The sequence below is a fragment of the Giraffa tippelskirchi genome, chromosome 1 (assembly GCF_054371585.1).
Source record: "Giraffa tippelskirchi isolate mGirTip1 chromosome 1, T2T-mGirTip1v1.2.pri, whole genome shotgun sequence".
Taxonomy (NCBI): domain Eukaryota; kingdom Metazoa; phylum Chordata; class Mammalia; order Artiodactyla; family Giraffidae; genus Giraffa; species Giraffa tippelskirchi.
In genome coordinates this window covers 42,661,159-42,686,807 of record NC_137275.1, presented here as the reverse complement: position 1 = coordinate 42,686,807, position 25,649 = coordinate 42,661,159, and the positions used below count along the sequence as shown (strand labels likewise).

At 41.0% G+C, this 25,649-nt stretch overlaps 1 protein-coding gene across 5 annotated transcripts in view; it reads right to left on the bottom strand.

Annotated features, from left to right (window-relative positions):
- Positions 1 to 25,649, bottom strand: part of KDR (kinase insert domain receptor) — a 150,980-nt gene that overhangs the window by 48,176 nt on the left and 77,155 nt on the right. For 2 of the 5 annotated variants that reach the window (XM_081589818.1, XM_081589807.1), the window contains 9 exons: positions 19,061 to 19,196; positions 9,742 to 9,835; positions 7,634 to 7,830; positions 4,601 to 4,731; positions 4,158 to 4,326; positions 3,434 to 3,573; positions 2,644 to 2,821; positions 1,137 to 1,251; positions 885 to 1,048 (listed from right to left, as the gene is read on the bottom strand). In XM_081589818.1, the coding sequence (XP_081445944.1) occupies positions 885 to 1,048; positions 1,137 to 1,251; positions 2,644 to 2,821; positions 3,434 to 3,573; positions 4,158 to 4,326; positions 4,601 to 4,731; positions 7,634 to 7,830; positions 9,742 to 9,773 (1,126 nt within the window). In that variant the 5' untranslated portion in view covers positions 9,774 to 9,835; positions 19,061 to 19,196. Of the gene's footprint in view, positions 1 to 884; positions 1,049 to 1,136; positions 1,252 to 2,643; positions 2,822 to 3,433; positions 3,574 to 4,157; positions 4,327 to 4,600; positions 4,732 to 7,633; positions 7,831 to 9,741; positions 9,836 to 13,526; positions 13,892 to 14,656; positions 14,915 to 19,060; positions 19,197 to 25,649 lie in introns of those variants that run through there. The other 3 variants (XM_081589826.1, XM_081589797.1, XM_081589836.1) reach the window with 2 other exon arrangements.

The window sequence follows — 25,649 nt, the reverse complement described above, 5'->3', positions numbered from 1 at the left end:
ACAGAGCATGGCAGGACACATAAGGAAGCACTTCAATATCACATAGAAGGTTCTGAAGTTTTAATCTGCTGTGCCAGTAGAAAGCATAAACAATTATAACAGACAGGTATTTCCCAACCTGCGTCTGGAGCAAGATATTAACGGATGTATGGGGGAGGGGTGCGCTAGTCAAATGTTTGTTAAACCTTGGCTACTCTGTCTTCCTGCCCTCTCCCACTGGAAGATGGCAATATATGATGTCCATCAACTTAGCATCTCTTGCATTTGCTTGACCATGATGACCTTCTTCTCCCACCCAGAAGACTTATTATAAATAAGCATCTTTCAGGTTGGAAAAATAAAGTTCAAATTATCCTTAAATCCAAATTTTAATATCTCCCCTTTACAGCCTCAGAGTCAGGTCCCAGACTTCTGTTGAAAAAAAGATTAAAACACTTCCAAGCAATCTTCACCTAGAAGAGCCTTCTGCATTGGAGCCTACCTGCGCATCACTGATACATCAACCCCAAATCAAACTAGAAATTTCCCACAAAATTCAAGAAGAATCTTAAACATTTGCAAGCCAGAAGCACAATTCAAAGGTACTGCAATTGAACCTGATAACTGTCCCTGCTAGCACTTTTATTCCATAGTATTTAGCCATCGGCTGTACCATCTACTTTAGTCTCACATTTGACCAAGGTTCAATCACCTGGCCTTGTAAGCAAACGTGTCCAAAGCACACTGCTGCCACCTCGTTTCAAGCCACACTGTTCTGGATCATTTTTACACACAGGAGCCTACTTGTGATGCCAGTGAGGCAGAGGAGCCCAGCTGCTCAGGAGGACATCATCAAATTATTTATAATAGAACTAGGGCAGAGAAGGAAAACTGAACGGACTTACCATTCACAACCAGAGATACCATGTGGCTCTGTTTCTCCTTTGAAATGGGATTGGTAAGAATGACAGTGTAATTTCCTGTATCTTTTTCACTCACTTCCATAATAGTCAGCACATGCCCCACTTTAACTGTGTGATTGGACTCAATGGGTCTTCCATTTTTATACCTATCGGGAAAAAAATTCCAAGAATTAGTCCAATCTGAGGATTTGCTTTCACGTGGCACAAGGCTCTGCATTTATTTCCAGTCGTTACCATTTTATTTCTGGAGAAGGGTAACCAAGGTACTTGACAGGGACTCTGACACGTTCCCCCACGGTGGCTTCCACCAAGGATTCCATGCCACTACCGAAAGCAACAAAAGGCTTTTCTGGAAGAAAATAAAGATAATTTTTTCTCAGAGATGTTAACTGCTTAGAAATGACCATTTCTAAGAAGAGTTTCAAGTGAAGAGTCAAAAACTGTGGGTCTGAGTTGCTGCGGTTCCCACCCTCCTACGGGTCCCATTCCAGCTTCTCTCTCAGCCCTGGTCTCTAGCTTTTGTCTCTCCCCCAGCCTGCTCTGCAAGTCTACTGAGCACTCCAGTCTCACTCAGTCCAAGCATTTGCTTCTCTGTGAAGCTTTCTCTAAGTCCCCCAGGAGACCTTGGGCGCTCCTTCTCCTCTGGCCCCTTCACACCCTATGCATAACCCCATGTGCACCAGGACTCAGTCCTCAGACCTCTTCTCTCTACTGACACCTCCTGTCAATTACATTCCTCCTAAATTTACATCTCCTGCCCCAACTTCTCTGGGATCTAGGTTAATATATTAAAGTTTCCACTTGAATGTTTAGTGGGCATCTCCAAATGAAGCCACCAAACCCTGGGTCCCCAAATCTGACTCCCCTCCTTGCCTTCCTTATCTCAGTTAAGAAAACTACCATTCACTCAGTTGCTCACACTAAAAACTCAGAGTTATCTTCTATTTCTTTTCTCTATATCCCACAGGCAGAGAATCGACAGGCAGATGCTATTAGCTCTATCTTCAAAGTTATATCCAGAATCAGTTCACTTCTCACCACCTCCACTTCCACCAACCTTGTCCAGGCCACCCATCCATCTCTCACCTGGATGACTGCAACTAGCCTTCTAATTAGCCTGTCTACTTCTGTCCTAACTTCCCTAAAGTATTTCACATTAGGAAAAAAAAAAAAAACTTATATAATGATCCTATAAAAACATAAGCCAGAGCGTGTCTCTCTCTGCTCAAAACCCATCTTGTATTCCCATATTATAAAATCCAAACTCTTACGAAGGCATGTAAGTTAGATGCCATACAAATTATCATCTAAACTGAGACATTTATGTGAGTGAAAGAGAATAAATGGGAAATTAAGTTATTTTCTCAAAGCCCCACAGAAACTAACTAAATATAGCTTTCACCAACTGCAAGGCTTATGTTTGCAATTCAAGGAAGCCTCTCAGCCTTGTAATTGAACAAAACTTGTAAAATGATCTTAGATAAAAACCCTCTGCTTATTATAGTGATAATAAGAATAGCAGTAAGAACAAGTAATATTTAGTGAGCACTTACTACATCAGCTCATTTCATCTCTAAAGCTGGGGTCTGAACCCAAGCTATGTTCTTGACCCTGAGGTCCTAGCAAGAGCTCAAAAACATCTTTTGAATGAACAAAATAGGATTCACTAGCTGACCTAAACTTATTTGAATTATCCCACTTTTCAAGGCAGAGCATAATTCCCAAGGCAATCTTGGCTTACCATGTACCCTGACGAACGTGCTGTTCTTTTTGGTCATCAGCCCACTGGAAGCTGCACAGGTATACCACCCCTGGTCACTCCGGGTTATACCATCTATAGTCAAGGTGCTCAAGAACTTCTTCATTTCAGTCCCAGGCTGGGTTTTTAGATCCCGGTTTATAAGTTTTTTATGCTGATGCTGAAAAAGAGGTTACTGAACTTCCAAAGGCCAGCATAACATTCCCCAATAGCTTCTAGATACCCACAAAAGTCTTGGCCCTTGGTGAACACTATTTAATGCTAATAATAGAGACTTCTGAACTTTTAACATTATGCAGATGACAATTACATTTGGTTTCAGGAGAAATAAATAGAATCAACTGAATTAGGAATTTTAAAACCTCACATAACAGGAATGAGAGAAATATAAACTGCAGAAACACAAGGAAATATGACCACAGTCTAAGGAGAAGAATGTCTCATGCCACTTCTTGCAGAAGATTTCCTTAAAGGGAAAATAGATCAAGGACTTTGGAGAACAGAGGAATAATGCACGCTGGAAAGACGTAATCATCAAAAGAAAACTAATCTTCATAGCTTGGACAGAGTTCTTGATTTTGCCTCTTTCTTTCTATGAGTGCTGTATGTCCTGTAGTTCTTTTAAAATGTATGTGTATGTGTGTGTGTGTTAGTGTGAGCTAAGGTGTTTCAACTTTATCTGGCCAAAGAGGTCCCTGTCTCTCTCAAGCAAACTTCGGTGGAGCTTATTATCAAAGTATTTGGAGGTCTGGCTTTGAGTTGTTAGTGTTACCTTCAAAGAAGGGTATTCCCAGTGGAAGTCGATCCCCACATTTAGCTCAGTTCTTGCCGTACAATTTAAGATGAGCTTCTCTCCAACAGACAGCTCAACTCCGTGAGGGGGGCTCAGAACCACATCATAAATCTTGTACCCTGGAGCGAATAAATTGGAAAAAGAGAAAGTGAGAGGGAAACCAAATCTATAACTTGGCTCACATTTTTTCAGAAATGATGCAACTTCAAAATGTGTCACATCATTTTCCCCGAGGCCCTCCCCAAACCTTGGTAACTCCCAGGAAAAATGGCCTACAGAGATTCACAAAGCAGCTCTAAAGGGATTTCCAATGTGTTGTACCCCAGTGGATAGAAAAGCAGTAAAATCTGAGAAGTCAATAGTCACTGGGGCCAGCTTTAGAAAGTTACTGAACTTTATTTTATACCTCTAAAATAGGTATACTTAAGAGAATTGATGCCAAGCAATACTCGGAACATTGAATTTTTCACAAAATATGCTCCTATAATAGAACTCTTATTCATCCTTGTTCCTGATAAGAAAGGAGAAAAACCTCAATTGCACATAGATTTATTGGGTAGAGAAAGAGGGGATGTAATGAACTGCTTAACACTAAATCTTGAATTAACATATTTCTCAACATCTTTTGTCTCCCAGGATCTTAATATAAGAAGCTAATTTTTATTGTCTAATAGTAAAGATTAAACAGGAATTGTCCTCTTACCTATAACCACAATTATGTACATAATAGACTGGTAACTTTCATCATTGATTTTTGCTTCACAGAAGACCACACCAGCGTAACTGATCATATAGCTGGGAATACTGAAGCCTTTCTTGCTGTCCCAGGAAATTCTGTTACCATCAGGAACAAATCTTTTTTCTGGATATCTCTGGGTAGAAAAAGAAATATCAAATATTTAATCGTGTTATCCAAAAGTGAAAACCATGAACACTAAAGAATTCATCTTATTTTAAGATTATAAATTGGTTTTATTTATTGTCATATTGACGCTTCCTAAAGTTTCCTTTAAAATTCATTGTTGATTTTAATGTTATATAATATATACAATATATAATATATATAACTACAATATAAACAGGCTAACCATCTTAATATTAGCTAAAGATTAAAGGGAAGAGATGATGGAAGAAGATGTAACTTACTGCACAAAGTGACACATTGAGGTTTGAAACAGTCCCCAAACATGGAATCACCACAGTTTTGTTTTTGTTCTCAGTGATGTACACAACTTCATGCTGGTCGCTAACAGAAGCAATAAACGGAGACCTGTAATCTAGAGGAGAACGTAATTTCATTCATTAATGGAATTTACTAGAAAAGCTGGTCATCTTTCAGGTTCATAAACTCTAACTAGAGAAATGAATGACTGGGAAACACATTTCTCACTAGGCAAGGGAATCTGGAGGTAGGTCCTCCGGCAGAAATCTGGCAGATTGATCACTACAGTTTTTTCAAAGCGAAAGAGTGCATGTCTTTATTTTCATAAACATTTTCATATACATTATACATCTCTCATGTACATAAATTTTAAAGTAAATTTAAAGTTAAATCTGTATAGTTTGCCTATCAAGTTTTATTAATATTAAAAAATACTCATGTTCTTTCTCTTTAAGCAAATAATGTAAGTGTCATGAAAGCAGATTAATGGCTCCCAAAGGATCTTTAAAACAAAGAAATAACTGACCATTTTTAATTTAATTCAAGAGAAAGCTTATTTATTTTAAAACTGTGAAGAATAAACATAAGATTCTGTATAAGGTAATGTTTAATAGTTATTGCATTTAGTTTAAGATTCAGTAGTCATTAATATTTTCAGTGACCAAAACATGAAAAACCATCATGGCAAAGACTGAGAAAAAAACAAAAGAGATTTTAATGCTGTTCAAACATTGATCGTATGATGTTAATATGCTGCTGGGAAGCCACTTCTTTCCCCAGAGACAGAGTTGGGGAAAAGTCGTGCTTGAAATCTCTGAGAGATAATGGGTCATACCAATACCCCCAACACACCTGGAGCAACACACACAAAGAACATTTACAGAGCTCTTCAGGGTCGCTGGTCCAAGTGAAGAAAGAGTTAATTAAACCAAAGGGGAAAAAGCAGCTAATTCCCTGCAACAGCAGAAGTTTGATTTCCTTCCCAGCTGGAAAACACAGAAAGGCAGCCAATCCAGGCCACCACATGCCACAGCCATTATCTTACGAGGCCAAGACCCACTTCCTGGCTCCATCGTTGCTGGAGGGAATGGGGTCAGAAGACTATGGAAGTAAGGTGGGGACCAGAGGGGATATTAAAGGACTATCCATAGGGAATACTTCAATGTTTACTTTTCCATTGTTAAACTTCATGACCAAAATCTTGGACAACTCACCTCCTAGAACACTAGGCTTAGACAGGAAGTAGAATTTGATGGTATCCTCAAAGACAGGCAGTGTACAAATAAACAGTGCTGGAGATGGCTACTTCTTAATATTACCTATCTTTCAGCTACATGCTATGAAATATTACATAGCTTGCTTACAGAGCAAGTCTTTGGAAGCTAAATTAACCCCTTGACGTAAGACTAAAGCTATTCAGTAAATCAATTCTATTTCAGTACCCCCAAAAAAGGAAATAAACAAAAGAAACCCAAACAACCACCCATCCTCTCAAAATAAAATATTTACTGGAACTCATGAAATGAATTTTCGCATGTCTCCAGGTTTCCTGACTTGGGGAGAAGGAAATAACGAGATATTATGGGAGAGGTTCATCTAGTAGTATTTCCAGACAGGCTGAAAGCAGGAAATCCTTGCAATCTTCTGAGAAAGCCTGATCTTCCAAGACTGCCAGATCAAAAGGAGCCAGAAATTCTCAAAGATCTGAGCCTTGTCTCTTTCAACTTCTGCAGAAGGGAGGAGGGCACAGAATCTATCCTGGATTGTGCTTACCCTGCACAAAAGTAATTCTCAAATATTGTGCAATCCAGGAGTGACATACATTATTTGATGTTCTCCACTGCACTGACCATATTGCACTATTGAAATGTAAATGGAAATATGCAAGTGTGCTTCCCAAAGCTGATGAAATCCCTGCTCTATAAAAGATGCTTCTGGAAAAAAGTCTAAGCCATCTTCACCTGCTTCAGATTCTCTGGGATGTATAGAGGTATGCATGCATGCACGCCAAGTTGCTTCAGTCGTGTCCGACTCTGTGTACCCCATGGACAGCAGCCCACCAGGCTCCTCCATCCACAGGACTCTCCAGGCAAGAATACTGGAGTGGGTTGCCATGTCCTTCTCCAGTATAGAGGTATACAAATGTATAAATAAAATTTAGCTCATCTTTACTGAAAAGAAAAATATTTAGTATATATAAGCAAAATACTATACAATTAACACCCACCAAAGTTACATGATTGGTATCTCACTAGTTAAGTCAGTTTTCCCAGGAAAATTCAGTTAATATAAGATTTTTGAAACACAAAGGAAAGAATAATTCAGATTATAAATACTAAATACACGTGACATGTATTTTACCCTAAGTGGATGGTAAGCTGGCCTCCACAGCGTAAATTCCAAATTGCAAACTCTAGGATAACAGGGCACATCATCCAAGATCTCAGACCACACAAACAAAGGAAAGAAATCCTGTCTTCAAAAGGTTCTTTGAGTCAGTGTCTTCATTTGCGTGAGTATATGGAAACTTGTTTTTTATAAAGTGTAAGAGGGGGGAAAAAAAGCTCTTATGAACAAAAAAGCTCCAGAGCCCTTGGCTGATTCCCTGTGCATTCTTGGGGAAATCTCTGAATCTGCTGTAGATAACCTATCTCTCCACAGAAACCGCTCCATAATTCATCCCTGAATCTTCCTTTCCAAGGATTTCAGGGTTTTTTTCCTCAAACATCAGAAGGCTTCTTATAAATCTCCATTGCCAGTTGTGAACACAGACTTCCCTTAGAAACAAAGATCAGAACCGAACTAATTGGGTAAAAGAGGTGTAACCAGGCCCAAGCTGTAGAGCAAATCACTGAATCTTGTCCTCAGAGGAGGCCTTGGGAGAGAGGAATTCTGTGGATTCCTGTTGGCCAACAGCCTTCAGAGCGAGCCTTTGTTGTCCTCAATTCTTCTGTGCACCTATTGTGCTTTGTAACTGGTAAATCAGCTTAAGAAGTGAACCGCATTTAACCACTTACCTTGAACATACACATAAACAACGGAGGCCATGTCAGTGCCCTGGTAGAAGCACTTGTAGGCTCCAGTATCATTTCCGATCACTTCTGGAATTGTGAGCATCTTACAGAAGAAGCCATCACTGCAATCTGTGACCTCCACTCTTTTCTCAGAGCCGCTCTGATTGTTGGGCCAGAGCCAGTCCAAATCCCTCTGACCCCTGAAAAATTCATTCCAAGCAAGTATTCAAGTGAAATGCCTATGCGGCTGTTTCTAAGAAAATAGAAGGTTTAATTCTCCAACTTATACAAACTCCTCAACAGACAGATTCACCTTTTACCTTTTTACCTGTGATGACAGGATATTATGGACAATATGACAAAAAGGCAGAGTCTTAATTTCAGAAATTAACTCATTCATTCATCCCACAAATATTTATTAAGCATGTGCTGTGTGCCAAACGTTGGTAAAGACTGAGAATACAGCAGTGAACAAACCAAACTAAAATCAATGCCTTCATGGAACCTCAGTCTAACTGGAAGACACAGGCAAAAAAAAAAAAAAAAGAGTAAATAAACTTCAATAAAGCTAAAACATTCAAAAAGTGAATAAAATATACTGTATAAAAGGTAGTGATAAGTACTATGAAAAAAATTTAGAAGATGCAAAGAAACAAGTGAAGAGTTAGTTCTGGAGGGAGGCAACTTGGTGAAGTGGGCCGTATGTATATAGAGGGGGACAGAGTTTCAGGCAAAGGGAACAGCAATGTCAAGGCCCTGGGGTAGATTCCTATCTGGAGTGTTAGGAGAATGGCAAGGAACCCAGAGTAGCTACAGAAGAGTGAGCAGTCAGGAGAGTAAGAGGTGAGGTTAGGATGAAAGGGAATGCAACTGTCTGAGGGCCTCATAGGACGTTGAAAGGACAGCATTAAAGCACAGACTACTTTCTTTGCAGAATTTTTCTGCAAAGCCCCAAAGAAGACGGTCAACATGAAGACAAATGTAACATTACTGACCCTTCTTTAGCGAACTTGACATCAAGTTGCAGCGACATTAACGAAGTTACTTTTAACATACTCCATCATTTTTTTCACGACATAAAGGGAGTACAGAATCTCAGGGGTTTTAAATAACCTTTCTTGTCAAGGGTGGTTGAGAGGAAAATCTATGGAGAAATGCATCTTGAAATAGCAAAGCTAGGCCAACAGCACCTCTTCCTATGTTTTTTCCCCAAGGGCAGGGTATTGTTGACCTACCCTTGATAAGGGAACTAGAGTATCCTTTACACTCGGCAAGCTAAAATAGATCGGTGTCACTGTGCTGAGCACTTCACATTCATTACGCAGAAACAATGGCAACAAGCGCCCCAAGGTTCTTTGTGGACCCTCAGCACTGTTCTCAGAGGGCAAGGCCACCTCCACCCATCATTTCTGCCAAAGCCACACTGGTCCCGAGAAGCCTCTGGGTCTGACAAGCATAATCACTACATTAAACCCTAAGGTCTCTTACTTTTCTTCCTATAGTAGGGGCTGGAAGGCAAAATTTAAAAGCCTCTTTTTCTTGTCAAGAAGACCTATTTCCCCATCGAACAAGAATCAAGAGCAGGACTTCTTGCTAGCTGGTGAGTGACAGACATGTCAGAACCTCAAGCCAGAGCATGAGATTCACTCAGTAATATTAATGACTGAATATTAAATTGCTACTACAGTCAGAAATTTATCATAAAATAAAGTTCTTGAAAAATGTTAAACAGATGTCCAAGAGCCATGCTGAGAATAACAAATATGTCCCAAAACTTCTTTAACTCTAAGGGTACATCCTTGATTTCATTTATTTATTCAACATTGATAGAGTATATATAACATACCACATGCTAGGTGCTATCAATAATGGTTAGTAGGGTGTGTGTGTGTGTTGGTAGAGAATAGTAGGGGAAAAAATATCAGTAAAATTGCACAGAATTTTGGGGAGAAGACCTTTCTCATGTTTTATTACATTAGTTCTTAGAAACCTCACTACTTATAAACAATTACGATGACTCTATTACAATTCTGCTGTATGAAAATTATTTTTTCTTTAATAAACAATGAGATATTTGACACAGGAAATCTGAATCTAAAAGGCATCCTTACCTGCAAGTAATCTGAAGCGTTGTGTTAGCCATAATTGTAAGTATGTCTTTTTGGATGCTGAGCCTGGGTGGATCAGGGGAAGCAGTAGAAAAACCTAGAAACAAATTAAATAAATGAATGTAATTGCCACTGAGTCAGAGCCAATAGGAAACACCTTCCATAAACAATGCACACTCTATACTTTAAAAGGCCTCTTCAGCAGTTCATTGTGTAAAACTTGTGAACTTACTTTTCACCATTCCCAGTAAAAGTTCACAAGCTGTGTCATAACAGGAAGAATGGGCAGATGGTCATAAACCAACACAACAGTTCTGCAATTCATGGAGCGAGGGTGGAGTTCCTGTTTTCCTGCACTGCCAACTTCAAGGTCTTACAAAAGGATATGGGACATTGAAACCAAATGAACCTTCATCGGATGACCTCACTCCTTTGGGAAAGGACCCACTGACACTTTTTATAAAACATAGGATGCACACATTTGACCAAACTGCTGATTAATGAATACTACATAGAGCGACTTCTACATAGTTCATCAATGCACTTTGGTGGGGGTTGGAAATGTCCATGACCTTGTCTTATTTTCCTTTATCAATTTTCTAATGCACTTACTCTGGTAACTGAACTGCCAAGGTTGAACAATCATACATTAAAACTAGGTGAGAGGAATTGAGAAAAGAAACATTTTCCAATGTCATATAATATGCATGTACTTTTCCTCAGAGAACAGGACTTTAAAAAGGATAACGCTAATGAACTGCAACTGGGGAATCTCAACTTACTGATCAAAGTGTTGAGCTTGTCCTGACACCAAGCTTGGAACACAGGAAAAATGTCTACCTAAATATACCACACAGTTTCCTTGCCATGGGTCACTCCACAGCAAGAAAACTGAGTTCTCTGCTAACTAAATGCAAAGAGCTACCAGGTATTAAAAGAGCATCAGAGAAAGAAAAACTGTCCACCATGCTAGGGTCTTAACTGATATCCAGATTTTCAAAACACCACCTTAAAAAGTGATTGATGCTAGGTAAGCACCCAAGCTTCATATGACCCTTAACTCACATCCACTAAGAACAAACGACTCTATAGACCTAAATTGGGATTCACATTGTTGAGCAAATAAAAGAGTATTAGCAAATATGAAAAAGTATGAATAAATAAGTATGAGCAAATATTTAGTGTAAATGTGCAGAGCACTGACTCTGTGGACCCCAGCATGAACAGCTGCAGGCAAAACGAACAACTGATCACACATGTTCTCATACACTCATTCAGATGTGCAAAACATGTTGTTAGTAGATTTATTGCTCAATATCAAAATTTATTTTAAAAACTGGAAGTTGTTATATCAATAAATCTCAGAAGCTAACAGGCATTGGACCTGACTTGTCTCGGGGGCAGCAGTCTTAAACTTTAGCATGTATCAGAATATGACTAGGCCTACAAATCTGCCTTTTAACAAGCATTTCAGGTGAGGTAGGCATACATGGTAGATGGGCCACTCTTGGATAGCTGTGGTCCGAGGGGTCATGTTCAGTTAATTAGCAGAACACTTTTCAACATGAAGGAAATAACCACCCCTAAAGTAGGCAAACAGTAAAGCAAAATGTTTAAAAGCAAAAGAAAAGTCTTCCAATAATTGACCCCTGCTGCATCTAAGGAAAAGAACATGAAAACAATTCATTTTGATGAACACAGATATCAAGTGTGACTGAGAAACACTCAGTTGAGAAACGTGTCAAAAACAGTAACTTAATACAATTCACATGATGACCCAAATGAGAAACAATCCATTATTTGTGCACATTCACAAGAGAAAAAAATGGTAGTCAAGACTAAGCTCTAAATAAGCTATGCTCCTCCCATCACCAAAATAAAACATTCTTGAAAATCTCTCGTAAATCACCTCCACAGATTATCACACACTCTGGACACACTTTCCTATGTTAAAAAAGAAAAGTTCTCCATTCATAGGGAACCAAAACAACATCATACTATTCTAGAGACATATCTCCCACAAAAAACTATTCTACAAGGCTATCAATAATGATAACTTCAAATTCATACATGTAGACCAACACTCAATTTCTTTTTGCTCCAATAAGCTTCATTCATTTTCATTGGCAAGTTTGAGTTCTGCTTTTCATAAAGTTCTAAAGAAATAACTCTAAGAAGCACATACACTGCTACTCAATAAAAAGCTCTTCTATGTTCAAATCCCATAACCAAAATTAATTCATTTGTGCACTATTACCCTTCCAGCTCAAAGACAGGAAGGAAAAACAACGGTGCCTCTGTCTCTAAAATTTGATGGCATCAATTATAGCCCAATCCAATTAAGCATGTCACACACTCCAAAAGGGCAACCTCATCATTATATTCAGGGCAACCAGATTACAGTTCCTACTGCTGTGCTATGGAACACCCTGGGCTTAAAAGCAACTCACATCTTTGGGAAATACAGAACAAACCACAAGTTCCAGAACTTCACTCTCTCCCCCTAAAGGGACACAGAGAGAGGTCTTGTCAGGGACAAATGAGTGTCCCTGGTAGAGCTGGCATGGATGAACCAAGTCATTATTAAGAAAATTCAGTAACTACAGACAGATGATCCTGTTACTGTATATGCATGTGAGTGTCCTTTAAAAAAAAACACACAAAAAAAACCAGGTGATTCTTTAATTTATAAGGAATTTTAATTTTATAAGAATTTTCCCCTGAATTATGCTTTTTTTTTTTTTTCTTTTTCACCCTCTTCCTTCTGGCCCTCTGAAGAGTGGAAATCTGGAAACCAGCAAACTGACTACAGAGAGATGAGAGAGAAACAGAGAGATGAGAGAGAAAGGCGGGGTAGGGAAAAAGGGGGAGAAGGGAGAGAGAGAGAGAAAGGACATTTATTGCAACAAGGGCATGTGTGCTCCTAACCTTGAAGGAGAGAAATTTCAGACGGCAAGGAGAGTGGCGAGTGGCACCCAATCTAGGTACCAAATCGCTCAGAGAGTTTTCAGAACGTGAACTTCTGACCATGTGCTTACCCAAAAGACCAAAGCGCTCTGAAAGATGTTAAACTGTTTTACAATAAGAAGGTGTCTATTACTTGGAGACACTTTGGGAAGCTGTCACAGCCCCGGGTCCAAGGCCCCATTCCCCTTTCTCTCCGCTAGGAGAGTGCTGTCCTGCACCAGGAAGAAGAAAAAGTTTCGCTCTCCCCTGGACCCCACCTCATACAGTGGGTGTGTATAGATGAGCTCGAACCAAAAAGGAACATCCGACCATCAGACCGGGGTCCCAGTTCGACTCCTACAGAGGCAGAACTGAGCGCACGGTGCCCTCCGGCCAAGCTGGCTCCCGGCTCCCAGAGGGCTTCCTTCCCCGCGCTCGGGCGAGGATGGTGCGCGCAACCGGACAAGGTTTCACCGCCTGTTCCCGCCTGAGGGGGCACCTCCTGCCTGCCAGCCCGGGGCGCCTTCCCACTCCCGCCTCCCAAGAGCCGGAGGGTGTATTGGCTTCTGCAGGACACTCTCCAGCCCAGGTCCCTGTCGGAAAACAGAATCGTGGAGATGGAACTAGGCTCAAGAGACTACCAACTTTCTGGGTAAACTTGGGTCAGTCACTGAGCTTCAGCTTCCTCTTTGGTAAATGAAAGAACACAAAGTGTCAAGTCACTTTCACCTCTCCAACTCTACCAGTCCCGATTAGGTCCTGCTTCCAGGTCCTCTCCTCATCCCTATCTCTCCGCCCGCACCCGATCTCTCCGTTTTCTCTCTAGGGAGTGGGCTCCTTACCCACAGAGGCAGCCCGGGTCTCCACGCAGAGCCACAGAGCAAGGGCCAGCAGCGCCTTGCTCTCCATCCCGCACCTCGCGCAGGGCGCAATGCCCAGAAATGAGGCGCCCGTTCTCTTTCTGGTCCTGCTCCGCGAAAAAGGCGCGGAGATGGAACGTGCGCAGCCGCGCAGGGCTTTGGGGCACTCAGGGCGAGGGTGCCCCAGCTCCGGCCGCGGCTGCAGGAGCGTCTGCGGTGCCAGTCGGAGAGGATGATCCCGGCTGCCGGACAGCTCCTGGCTTTCCGTGGCGCGCAAGTGATGCCTCGCGCGGGCAGAGGAAACGCAACCATACACCTCCGGCTTTCTCTGAGTCCCGGGACTCAGTGCTGGGTGGGAGCCAGAGCCGAAACTCTAGAGCGCGGGGGCGGGGCTATGCAGGGCGGGGCTTCCCTTCGAGACCAGCCCCGCCCCTCAGCCGGCTTCGGTGAGCGGATCCGGTGCTTTCCCACGCCCACTACATCCCTGCATCTCTCCCACTTGCCCAGAACTGCGTCTGGCCCAGAGTGGCCCAAGGGAGAACGTCCCGGGTGCAACAACCCCATATCTGGCAGAAAGAAAATGTAGCCCGCAACGGGTTCTGAGGCACTCCAAGATTTAGTTGGCCACTGCCTCCCCCAAACCCCCAAGATATTGGGGAGCAACACCGGGAGCTCGGCGAGGGACACTGAGCCGTCAGGAGGCGCGCCAAAGTTTGGGACAGTCTTGGCTCCGCGCGCGCCCGAAGTGGCTGGGGGACGGCCCGAGGCTCAGCGGCAGGTTGAAGCAACCCGGGAGAATCGGATACTGAGCCCAGGGGAACGCAGGATCGCAACCTGGTGGTGACTCCAGCCAGACTCCAGAGGGTTTTGCTTGGCCAGCACAGCTGTAGTTTAAAAATCTGAATCTGAATGCCTTTAGTCCGAATATTCACTTGCCCAGTTCTCCAAAGTTTCCACTATTCCTCTTACTCCTGATGGCTTCGAACGTTCTTAAGTTACCTGTCTCGTCCCCTAAAGCATTTAAATCTGAGACCCTCCCCCTGTACCTACCTTTCACCAAAAACCTACCTCGGGCCTCCCGGGAGCTGGAGGTACCCAGGGCTCTGGCGTACCTTGGGCGTGTGTGAGTGTCTCCTTGAAAAGAAGCTTTTGTCCACCGTGTGGCCTGACCAGGAGTCCCTAGCGTGACGCTTCCCGGGCCTTCTCAAGAGCACAGCTTCCAGACAGGATCCCGTTAGGCGAAGGGGAAGGAGGCCGGTAGCGGCGGGCTGCACTGGAGGGGCAATGAAGCCAAGCTCCCGACCCTGGGCACCCGGAACTGTCTCTGCCAAACCTCTCGACTCTCTCACAGGTGTAGACTCCTAGCGGCTCTGTTAGAGGGGAATTCGGATTCCTTCCTAACCACGTGTATTCTTTTCTCTCCATTTCTCCCCAAACCTGGGAAGTGACAGCACATGTCCTCTAACTTCATTAAATAGGATCTTCTAGATCCCTCCATCTCTTACTTTCCAGGAGCTTTTTTTTTTTTCCTATTTTTTCTAATTAAAAAAAATTTTTTTTTACAATGTTGTGTTGGTTTCTGCCACACAACAATGCAAATCAGTCACAATTATACATACATTCCCTCCCTCCTTAGCCTCCCTCCCCTCCCCCCATCACATCCCTCCAGGTCATCACGGAGAGCTAGACTGGGCTCCCAGTGCTACACAGCAACTTCTCACTTCCCTGGTGCTTTTAAATGACAACTTAAAGGACCATCTTTCAGGAAGATGGAGAGGTAGAAATATTTCATTTCTACATCTAATCCAAACTCCTCCTCCTGAAATACACAATTAATGTAAAGTCTTCCTTTTCTTCTATTTTTTTTTTTTATACTTACTATATCTGTGCTGTGTTGTACTTAGTTGCTCAGTCATGTCCAACTCTTTGCCATACCAGGGACTGTAGCCCACCAGGCTCCTCTGTCCATGGGGATTCTCCAGGCAAGAATACTGGAATGGGTTGCCATGCCCTCCTCCATGGGATCTTCCCAACCCAGGGATCCAACTGTCTGACCCACCAGGGAAGCCCTTACTGTATCTATTCTTCTACTTTGCCAGGTTGACAATTGAAATACTTTAACTTTGAAATGTAATGCATGTATATGGTTAAAATTATTTTTCATGTGGAAAGTTTTAGAATGAAAAGTCTTTCCTTCAGCAGAGGCAAGCATATTTTTTAAATTTTTATTTATTTATTTTTGGCAGCACTGGGTCTTGGCTGCTGAGTGTGGGCTTCCTCTAGTTGTGGTGAGCAGAGGGTAGAAAGACTGCTCTCTAGTTGCAGTGTACAGGTTTCTCATTGCAGTGGCTTCTCTTTTTGCAGAGCACAGGCTCTAGGGGACAAAGGTTGCAATAATTGTGGCATGTGAGCTCAGTAGCTGTGGCTCTGTGGCTATAGAACACAGGATCAGAAATTGTGGCACACAGGCTTAGTTCCTCCAGGCATGTGGGATCTTCTTGGCCCAAGGATTGAACCCATGTCCCCTGCATTGGTAGGCGGATTCTTTACCAGAGGGCCACCAGGGAAGTCCCAGAGGCAAGCATTTTTACCTTTCCTATTTTTCCAAGCAAATAAAGGTATATCATGATCCTCCTTCCAAAGGGTAGTCTTGGTATAAATACCATTTAAGTGTTGGCTTTTTCACTTTAAAAAAAAAACTTGGAGATCATTCTACATCAAGCCTTAGGGCTCCATCTTGTTCTTTTTCATAGTGGCACGGTGTTGTGCTATATAAATACACTAATATTTAATCTAGGAGCTATTTGTCAGGGCCAGGGGTATACTTAAAAGAAACTCTTCTCTTCCTGCAAGTAAACTTAGCAAGGAAAACAGGATGCGCTCTGGCAAAGTTGGATAAGGGGGACGGAGATGGAACCTGGTTTGGAGCAGGCAATTTTTCTCCATCTCCAAACAATTCTTCTCTCTCAACTTTATTTACAATTCGTGACACTTCCTCTTCCACGTCTCACTTTAGAAGATAGTGTCTCCTCTGAATGCAAACCAGAACCTGCAGGCCCATGGTAATAGCCCCCTTAGAAGTCTTAGAGGAAATGATGCGTCTTTGATGGCTACAAGACCAGAATTTGGCAGGATCTCAATGAAATCAGTCTACCACATTCCCTCCCACACAGCACAAAGAAGTGCCTTGTGTTCATGAAAAATGACAAAGTCTGTTTTTTCTTTTTTAAGTCTGTTCCACGTGCAATACCCTCCCATTATCTGGCACTGCTGCAAAGGAGTGATTTGTGAGTTAATCAGGCAGTACAGGTAAGATCACTACCTTTCAAAGTATGCAAGTGTGTTCAGCTTCCCATAAATGGTATTCAGACATCTTTAAGTACACAGGGGCTACTGGCTGGGCTTACCTCCCAGGTCTACCTCTTACTATCCACATGATCTTGATCAACTTACTGGTTGCATATCTAAGAAACTAAAAGATGATAATAGTACCTTTTGCCAAAGGTTTTTACAGGAATTGAATGAGTTACTGTACATAAAGCATGACTTAACACCTGGTAAGTACAAGGGCCTAGCACACAATAGGCACCCAATGCCCGTTAGAAAGCATTCTGCAAAGATTAATTACACTACAATGCCCAATCTCTTTCATGTTGCTAAGCTCTGAATGGCAAATCAGGCTCATTTCTTCAACAACAATTTCTCATCACCTACCATGTGCTAGATACTACATGAGGAACTAGGGTACAGAAGTAAAAATATAGACAACATGAACAGAAATGAGCAGTCCTCACACTAGCTCCACCCAGGGCAAATTTAACTTAATAACAGCATGCTCTGCATCTCCAACTGTTTCATCAGGCTTTGTGCACAAAGAATATAAATGGTTCATATCACCAAAGCATAAAGCATCAATTACACTCCATGGTGCCAACTTTGGTTCCATCACCACCAGTATTTTGGATTTTATGTCTTAGAAAGTATGAAGGCTAGCAAAAGATTAATAACTGTGGAAGCTGGATGATGAGTAAAAAGGGGCTCATTTTACTATTCTCTCTACATTTACACATTTAAAATTTTCCATGATTTAAAAAAAAATCCGTTTTAAGTAACTATAATCAAAGTGCTGCCTGGTCTTGTATAATACCACTGACTCTTCCACAGTCTTAACATTACCTCTGGGAAAAGGTTGGAGCAGAGAAGCAGATGGATGGGAACTTGCACCTTTTAATTCATATATTTCTACAACATTTTGTCAAAATGAGAAAGTGTGACTTGTACAAATAAAATACATAAATCAAGATCAACTCTCTCTTCTAGCAGCTGTTATATTTTTCAGCTATCGCCATTTGTTGATTACATATTTGCATGTCACTTTCCCCTGTTTACTTCACTTAATTTGTTTCCAATATTTGTTTTTGCTCTAACCTACCAGAGCCCTGACTACCTTGCCAGATGTTGGCTGGACTTCACAGCCCATTGTACTCATGACACTCATGCACTGGGATTTCACGAGCACCCTTTATCTCTCCTTATCCATCTTCCTTACACACCCATGTGTATTTTACTCTCGGTGTGACTTATTTTTAACTTAAATTTAAAACATATTTGTATGTTCAAGGAAAAGAAGATTTTCACCACAAAGCCAGGCTTGCCTTGGATATTTCTATCAGTGTTTGGTTTCATTCATAAAGTCTTACATTTCAATAAATATATTGCAAACTCTCCATCCTTTTGGGGAGTTTGCAATATATTTATGAAACAGACTTCACTACTTGCCACCTGCATAGGCAAAATCTCAGTTACTATAAATATGAATGCCAATATGCCTCCCCCAAGCTCACCCATATAGTTTCTTGTTATATCACACAAGGATCAATATAACAATTTTAAAAAGTGGAAAGCATGCAGAGAATTTAAATAATCAACTGAAAATCCACATGGCACTGGAGAAGGATGTTAGAAAATAATAATAGCAGCCAACATTCACTGAGTACACTCTGTGAGCAGGCACTGTTGTGAATGCTTCACTGCATCTCTCACTTCATTGCTGCAACATCCCACGAAGGCAGCAAGCACTGTTAGCAATTCTCAGTGAAGAAGAGTGACAAGAAATCACTATCCTTAAATAAATGTTCCTTTGCCTTCCTCAAAGTCTTCCAAAAACAGAAAAGTTGTTTCATCTCTCTGCAAACAATCCATGCATAGTTTTCCTACAATTAGTTAGTGATTGGCTAAAAGCCAAGAGACTTTTTAAAAATAAAAATAATAACAATAATAATACGTCAATTTTTGGAGCACTTTATGTGTGCCAGGTATTTTTCTTGAATTATCTTATTGTAATGTTTACAATAACTCAGTGGAGAAGATACTATAATTAGTTTCATATGGGAATGGGGGCAAGAGATTTGCATGTTTAAGAAATTTTCCAAAGTCCCACAACTATAAGTGGTGGAATCAGGACTTCAAAGCAGAGAGGCAGTAAATATACAAGAAGCACTCTTCCAAATACATACAGTTTCTTGAAGGACTGGTCTCCTTCAGGGGATGAGGCTGAGTCAGTAGGTGTCATTGGCTTCCTCAGCCTCTCCGTGATGATGGCTTCCGTTTTGCTGGGTGGATGGAAGGCCAAGGGTGACTAGGAGAATCACTCTGGGTGAACAGTCAAGGCAGAATTAAGGACACATCACTAGATCTCTCCATCTCCCACTCCAGAAACCCCATCCCAACTGGATCTTCACTTTACCCTTCAAAGAAAAGCAGGTACTCCTGTATACATAATTACTTGTGCGTTTGGAGCATTTGTTTTCTACCATGGTTTTCGGGGGGTTCTTTAGTCTCCAGGACTTCTATTTGTCCTTCAATACCCAGTTCAAATGACCTCCCCACGTAATGGTTTAGTTTTTTGTTCAACTGCCTTCTTCAACTGAGATCTTCCCCAAAGAAACAGGCAGAGGTTAAATCTTACCTGATTAGGTAGCTGAGTTTAGCAGGATGGTTATTCAGGTGTAATAAGAATGATGAAATAAATGCATGATGTTGATGCTTATTTAATAAAATGTACCCTGTACATTACATACTTATCATGTTATGTCTGATTAAATACAGCTATTGTCAAAAATACTGTGGGGCTCAAATTATATGTGCTAGTTATATAAAATGTACCTTGCAAATCATTCTTAACTTCACATTTATATAATAGTCATATAAAAATATAAATATATCCAAAGCTATACTGAATTTATATTTTACCCTAGAACAAGTTAGTTTGGACTATTTTGTTATGCACAGAGCTAAGAAATTACTTTCTCTTTCTTATATACACACAGCACTCACACAGTATATGATAATATGACTATGTTCATGTGACTGTTTCTCCCTCAAAGGCAGGAATCAAGTAAAATCTATTTTGCATTTTCAATTCCTAGCACAATCTCTGTGTATCCTTCCTTAACACACTGATGAAGCTCAAACTGTTTTTATTATTTTGTTTTCTGCTCTTCTTTGTTTCTTCACTTTTTTTCCTCCTCAGAATCATGTGTCTCTTGGGTACCCATCACAATTACCTTTACAGAAAGCAACTTACTGGAATAAATAGAACTAAACAACATCAACAGACATAGAGTTCTTAATTTATTAATCAGTGAATATTGGAGTTTTGTTTTTTATTTTGAGTAACAAAAAAAGCATTATAAGATTTGCATGTGCTATACAGAAAATGTGTGACCCAAATTTCATGCCTGTGCCCTTTGCAGATTGTAACCATTTTCCAGTGAATTAATGCCATCTCCCCTCTTAAAAGCTTATCAAGCTTTCAAAGAACTAAATAGTGCAAAAACAAATGCTTTGTCTCCTAGAGAATAATTTTCAGTCACTCATCCCTCACAGGAAGAATATATCCACTTCCAGGTTAGTTGTATTAGTTTTCAGTGCTTTTCACATTTTTACAGAATAAAGACAGCGTTTCCCAGTAATGTTGCTTCACCAGCAAAGAGAGCTAATCAATGAAAGCAGAAAATTTTTAAGTTCTTTGTATTTAAATTTAGTTTCCAGAGTTTCCAAAACACTGGTGAGGAATCCCTTGAGGCACAAATAAAAATTTTCTTTCCGTGTGTTTCTGAACATTCATTTCTCACAAGTCACTGTTTGGTGTACGTAATAAAACCAAGTGGAACAACTCAGCAAGGAACACCTCACACAGAGGAAAAGTTTTAAATAAAATAAAAAGTACAACTTCAGATCTAACTGATAATCATCCCCAAATTGGTCAGGCTGGTTATACGCAGATGAAAGGCCATAAGGGAGTCATTTCACGCATCTGACCACATAATATAAATAGAAGTTCCAGATGTGGAGAAAATGAGTCTAGTAACAAAGCAACACATCGAAAATATTAGACAAAATGATCTTTGGATTGTATACAAAAACACTTACATTTCCTTATCCTAAGGAATAAGGACCTTGACCTTGATTCTCCTTAAGGCTACTTGGTTGTTGGTTACTTTTACCTTTCCTCATCTAAAAGTTCTGGAAAGAGAAAGGCCATCCCTCATCTTCTCTTCTCAAACACAGTAGCTTCTTCTCAGACTTGACTCTGCCCAGCACCTCGACCACATCTATCCATTGTCAAGCCCATCTTGAAGCTCTGTGTTTGCTTGAGTCTCATTATACTGTACATGCCTACGTCTCCAGCCAATGCCTTTCATCAGCTTAAGCTCCTTTGCTCAACTCTGAAGTGAAGTGTTAGTCGCTCAGTCATGCCCAACTCTTTGTGACCCCATGGACTGCAGCCCAGCTGGCTCCTTTGTTCATAGGATTTTCCCGGCAAGGATACTGGAGTGGGTTGCCATTTCCTTCTCCAGGTTATCTTCCCAACCCAGGGATTGAACCCAGGTCTCCTGCACTGCTGGCAGATTCTTTACCGACTGAGCTATGAGGGAAGCCCTTGCTCAACTCTAGACATAGGGAATCCCCAAATCATTCTTGGTCATCATCCCTTTTCCTCTCCCATGAATTTCTCAGGAATCTCATTTTCCCTTGTGCCTTCAACTCTCTTCTTTATGGGGATAACCTGCAAAGTAGTGCTTTCCAGCTCTGACATCTACTCTAGTTCCAGACTCTAATTCCAATCTGTCCTGGATATATCCATGTGTATGTTCCACCAATCTTTTAAACTCAAAGTGTACGAAACTACACACTTGTCTCTGCACTCCTGCATTGCCTCATGCAGGCTTCTCAAGCGCAGAGTCCATCTAAATGCTTGTCCTCCATACCTTGCAGCCTTGCTACTCCCCTGCCTTTTTTCTTCTACCCAAACCAATCTTGTCTACTTTCTTTATATCTCTCATATCTCACCCCTATTTTGGTTGACAAACTGCCCTGATTCATGACCATTTGCCTTTGTTCTGGAATTTTCCAATCCATCCATCACTCTCCTGCCAAAGTTATCTTCCTAAAACACCAGGTTCATCTGTCCTTTATCTTTGACTGTTGGCACTTGCATACAACATAAAGTCCCAAATACTAAGCCTGGTACTCAAAGCTTCATTCTTTGCCTGCTTCCTGTTTTTCCAGCTTATCTTCTAGTATACCATAGACATACTGTATATCCAGCCATACAGAGTCCACTGATCACTTACAAAAAATGCATTATACTCTCTGGTCTCCAGGCTTTTGCCCAATGTTAGTTCTCTTTGATTAGAATATACTCTATTTCAAAGTCTGCCTATAGGAGACTGGCCTCCCTTCAAAACCAGGCACTAAGAAGTCTCCTCAACTCCTACTGCTGCACCTGCATCCAACTGAATTATTCGTTCCCTACCTGCAATAGTCAGAAGTCCTTGGATTGTATGTACGTTGTTGTTGTTTAGTCACTAATCCGTGTCCAACTCTTTCCAACCCCATGGACTGTAGCCTGCCAGGTCCCTCTGTCCATGCGATTTCCCAGGCAAGAATATTAGAGTCAGTTGCCTTTTCCTCCTCCAGGGGATCTTCTTGACCCAGGGATCGAACCCATGTCTCCTCTATTAGCAGGCGGATTCTTCATGGCTGAGCCACCAGGGAAGCCCCCTTGGATTGTAAGCAATAGAAATAAACCAACTCAATCTGAATTAAATGTATCAGTTCATGTTGCTATAAGTTATGGGCTGATTTCAGATAATTTTATCTAGAATCTCAGTGTGTTGTCCTGCTATTTTTCTGTATAATTTGCTCAATTCTGCCATCAGGCTCTCCTTACTGTTAAAAAAAAATAGCTGTACATCTTCATACCACAGTATACACAAAAAATTCTTTGTCAGGAGCTCTTGAGAAAAAAAAATGAGAAAGACTCTTCGTCTTCAGCAAACATCTTGCATCTCATTTGCTCATCCCTATAGCAGTTATAAGGGGGCAGTACCTTAGTCCATTTGGATTTCTATAACAAGACACCAAAGGCTGGGTAGCATTCCAACAACAGAAATTTGTTTCTTACAATTCTGGAGGCTAGAGGTCTGAGATAAGTGTGAGGACTCTTTTTGGGGTTGCAGGTTTCTCACTGTATCCTCACAGGGCAGAAAAGGCTGGGGAGTTCTGTGAGATTTCTTTTAAAAGAACACTAATCCCATTCATGAGGGCTCTACTCTCATGACCTAATCACCTATCAAAGGCTCCATCTACTCATACATCATCTTTGGGGGTTATGATTTCAAAATATTAATTTGGGGAGGGGGGACACAAACATTCAGACCAGGAAGGATGCCAATAGGGTGAGGTTAATCCGAGTCTGGTAGTGGTAGTGTGTTAGTCACTCAGTCATGTCTGATTCTTTGCAACCCCAAGGATTATAGCCCACCAAGCTCCTCTATCCATGGAATTTTCCAGACAAGAATACTGGATTGGGTAACCATTCCCTTCTCCAGGGGATCTTCCCAATCCAGGAATCAAACCTGGGTCTCCTGCATTGCAGATAGATTCTTTACCACCTGAGCCACCAGGGAAACCCATGCAATTAAGAGTAGGGTCGATAACATCAAAACCACAACACTGAAATGGGGTAGGGACTATTTCTCAAAGAAAAATCTAAAGGTTTTTGTAGAAAATAAGGGGATATGAATGTTAAGGAGACAACCAACTAAGGACTACTATATTCTCCATATTCCAAGAACCCATTATTCTATATCTGTTTTAGCACATATGATACCCTGCTTTATATCATATTTATTGGGTCTGTATCTGTCTTCATTTAATTGTGAGACTGAGGACAAGTTTAATGTAGTTTTCATAGCTATTTTCTCTAACCTTCCAATTAATTGAAGACAAGCTTTTTTAGTCCTCTGAAATATTTCACCGTCTTCCAATGTTATCATCAAAATGCATCATAAATATAACTAATTAAAATTTATTAAATCAGGTCTTCTTGTGTACACTTTACATGTGTTGACTCCCTTAATCATCACTAGTGTCTTACAAAGCAGATACTATTATTATCTTCACACTTCACAGATGTGGAAACTAAGACTCAGAGAGGTTAAATAACTTGCCCATTGCCACATAGTTTACATGTGGTGGAGCCAGGATATAAGCCAAGGCAGGATGAATCTAAAGCTATACTCTAAAGCAGATTCATAGGGTGGTCCAGGGGTTAAGAATCTGCTTTGCAATGCAGTGGACTTGAGTTCGATCACTGTTTGGAGAACTGAGAACTAAGAACATGGAGAACTAAGCCATGGATCAACTAAGTTCGAGCAGGCTGCAACTACCAAGGCTGCAAGCCACAACTAGAGAGCCCATGCACTGCAATGAAAGACTACACATGATGCAACTCAGACCCGATGCAGCCAAATGAATAAATAAATATTTTTCCAAAAGTTAATAAAGCAGATTTCTGCTAGTTCATCTCTCAGTAAAATACACCTCTTGATAAAACAGTCACTAAAAAGCTACTTCTTGTCTTTCAGCCCTCCCATTCCAAGCATCACTCAATATTGCCAATTCTTCTTTCCTAACATATTGGTTCTTTCTAATTTACTCTTATATTAAGCTGACCATCAAGTTCTGACAATTTCTTGCCTCAACTTTTAGAATAATATATTTGAAAATCAATCTCGTGTGTTGACCCCAAACTATCCTCCTAGTCTCTACACTTTTCTTCCTGATTTGATCTCCAACACATTGGAAGGACTGATGTTGAAGCTGAAACTCCAATACTTTGGCCACCTGATGCGAAGAGCTGACTCGTTGGAAAAGACCCTGATGCTGGGAAAGATTGAGGGCGGGAGGAGAAGGGGACGACAGAGGATGAGATGGCTGGATGGCATCGCCGACTCGATGGACATGGGTTTGGGTGGATTCAGGGAGTTGGTGATGGACAGGGAGGCCTGGCGTGCTGCAGTTCATGGGGTCACAAAGAGTTGGACACAAGTGAGCGACTGAACTGAACTGATCAAATAGTTAATGTTTTACTCATTATCATGTAGCATGTAGTATGTTACATGCTACCTCATAATCATGTAGGTAGCATGCTACTTCATTATCATGTAGCATGAGGAACTGATGTTGGGTTATATTTGGAGTTGCTTCTGACAATAATTCTTATAAGACTGTCTGTCAACTAACTCCTTGAAGCTGTCCATCCCATGAAATGGAACTCAGAATTATAGGAGCCCTTATTAGATTATTTAACTCAGTCTCCTGTCTTCAGTCAACAGCCATTAGCCACTAAAGACAGGTCTTGATTATTTGCCTCTTGAAGAAGTATTGAAAAGATTCTCTACAACCACACTCAGCAGCACAGAATCTTTTCTATCATGTGACAGTGACAGAGTCTTCCCAAGATGTGAACACCATAAGGTCTCACCTCACACTGTGTACCCAAAAACCCACTTTAGTACCAGAGGTCTGCTCCTTGAGTACAGATGGCAGACTTCTGGGCAATCCCTATTCATTCAGCAGATTATTCATTTCCTTTTTCATAGCAAGGGAATTATGACACATATACGCAAACACCAGAATTTTAGACTTTTTAAGAGTAATTGAACTAGACATACAGTTCATGTTTTTTATTAGAGACTTTATTGTATAGTTCTTACTTTAGTTTTGTTTTTAAATTAAATTATTTAAATTACA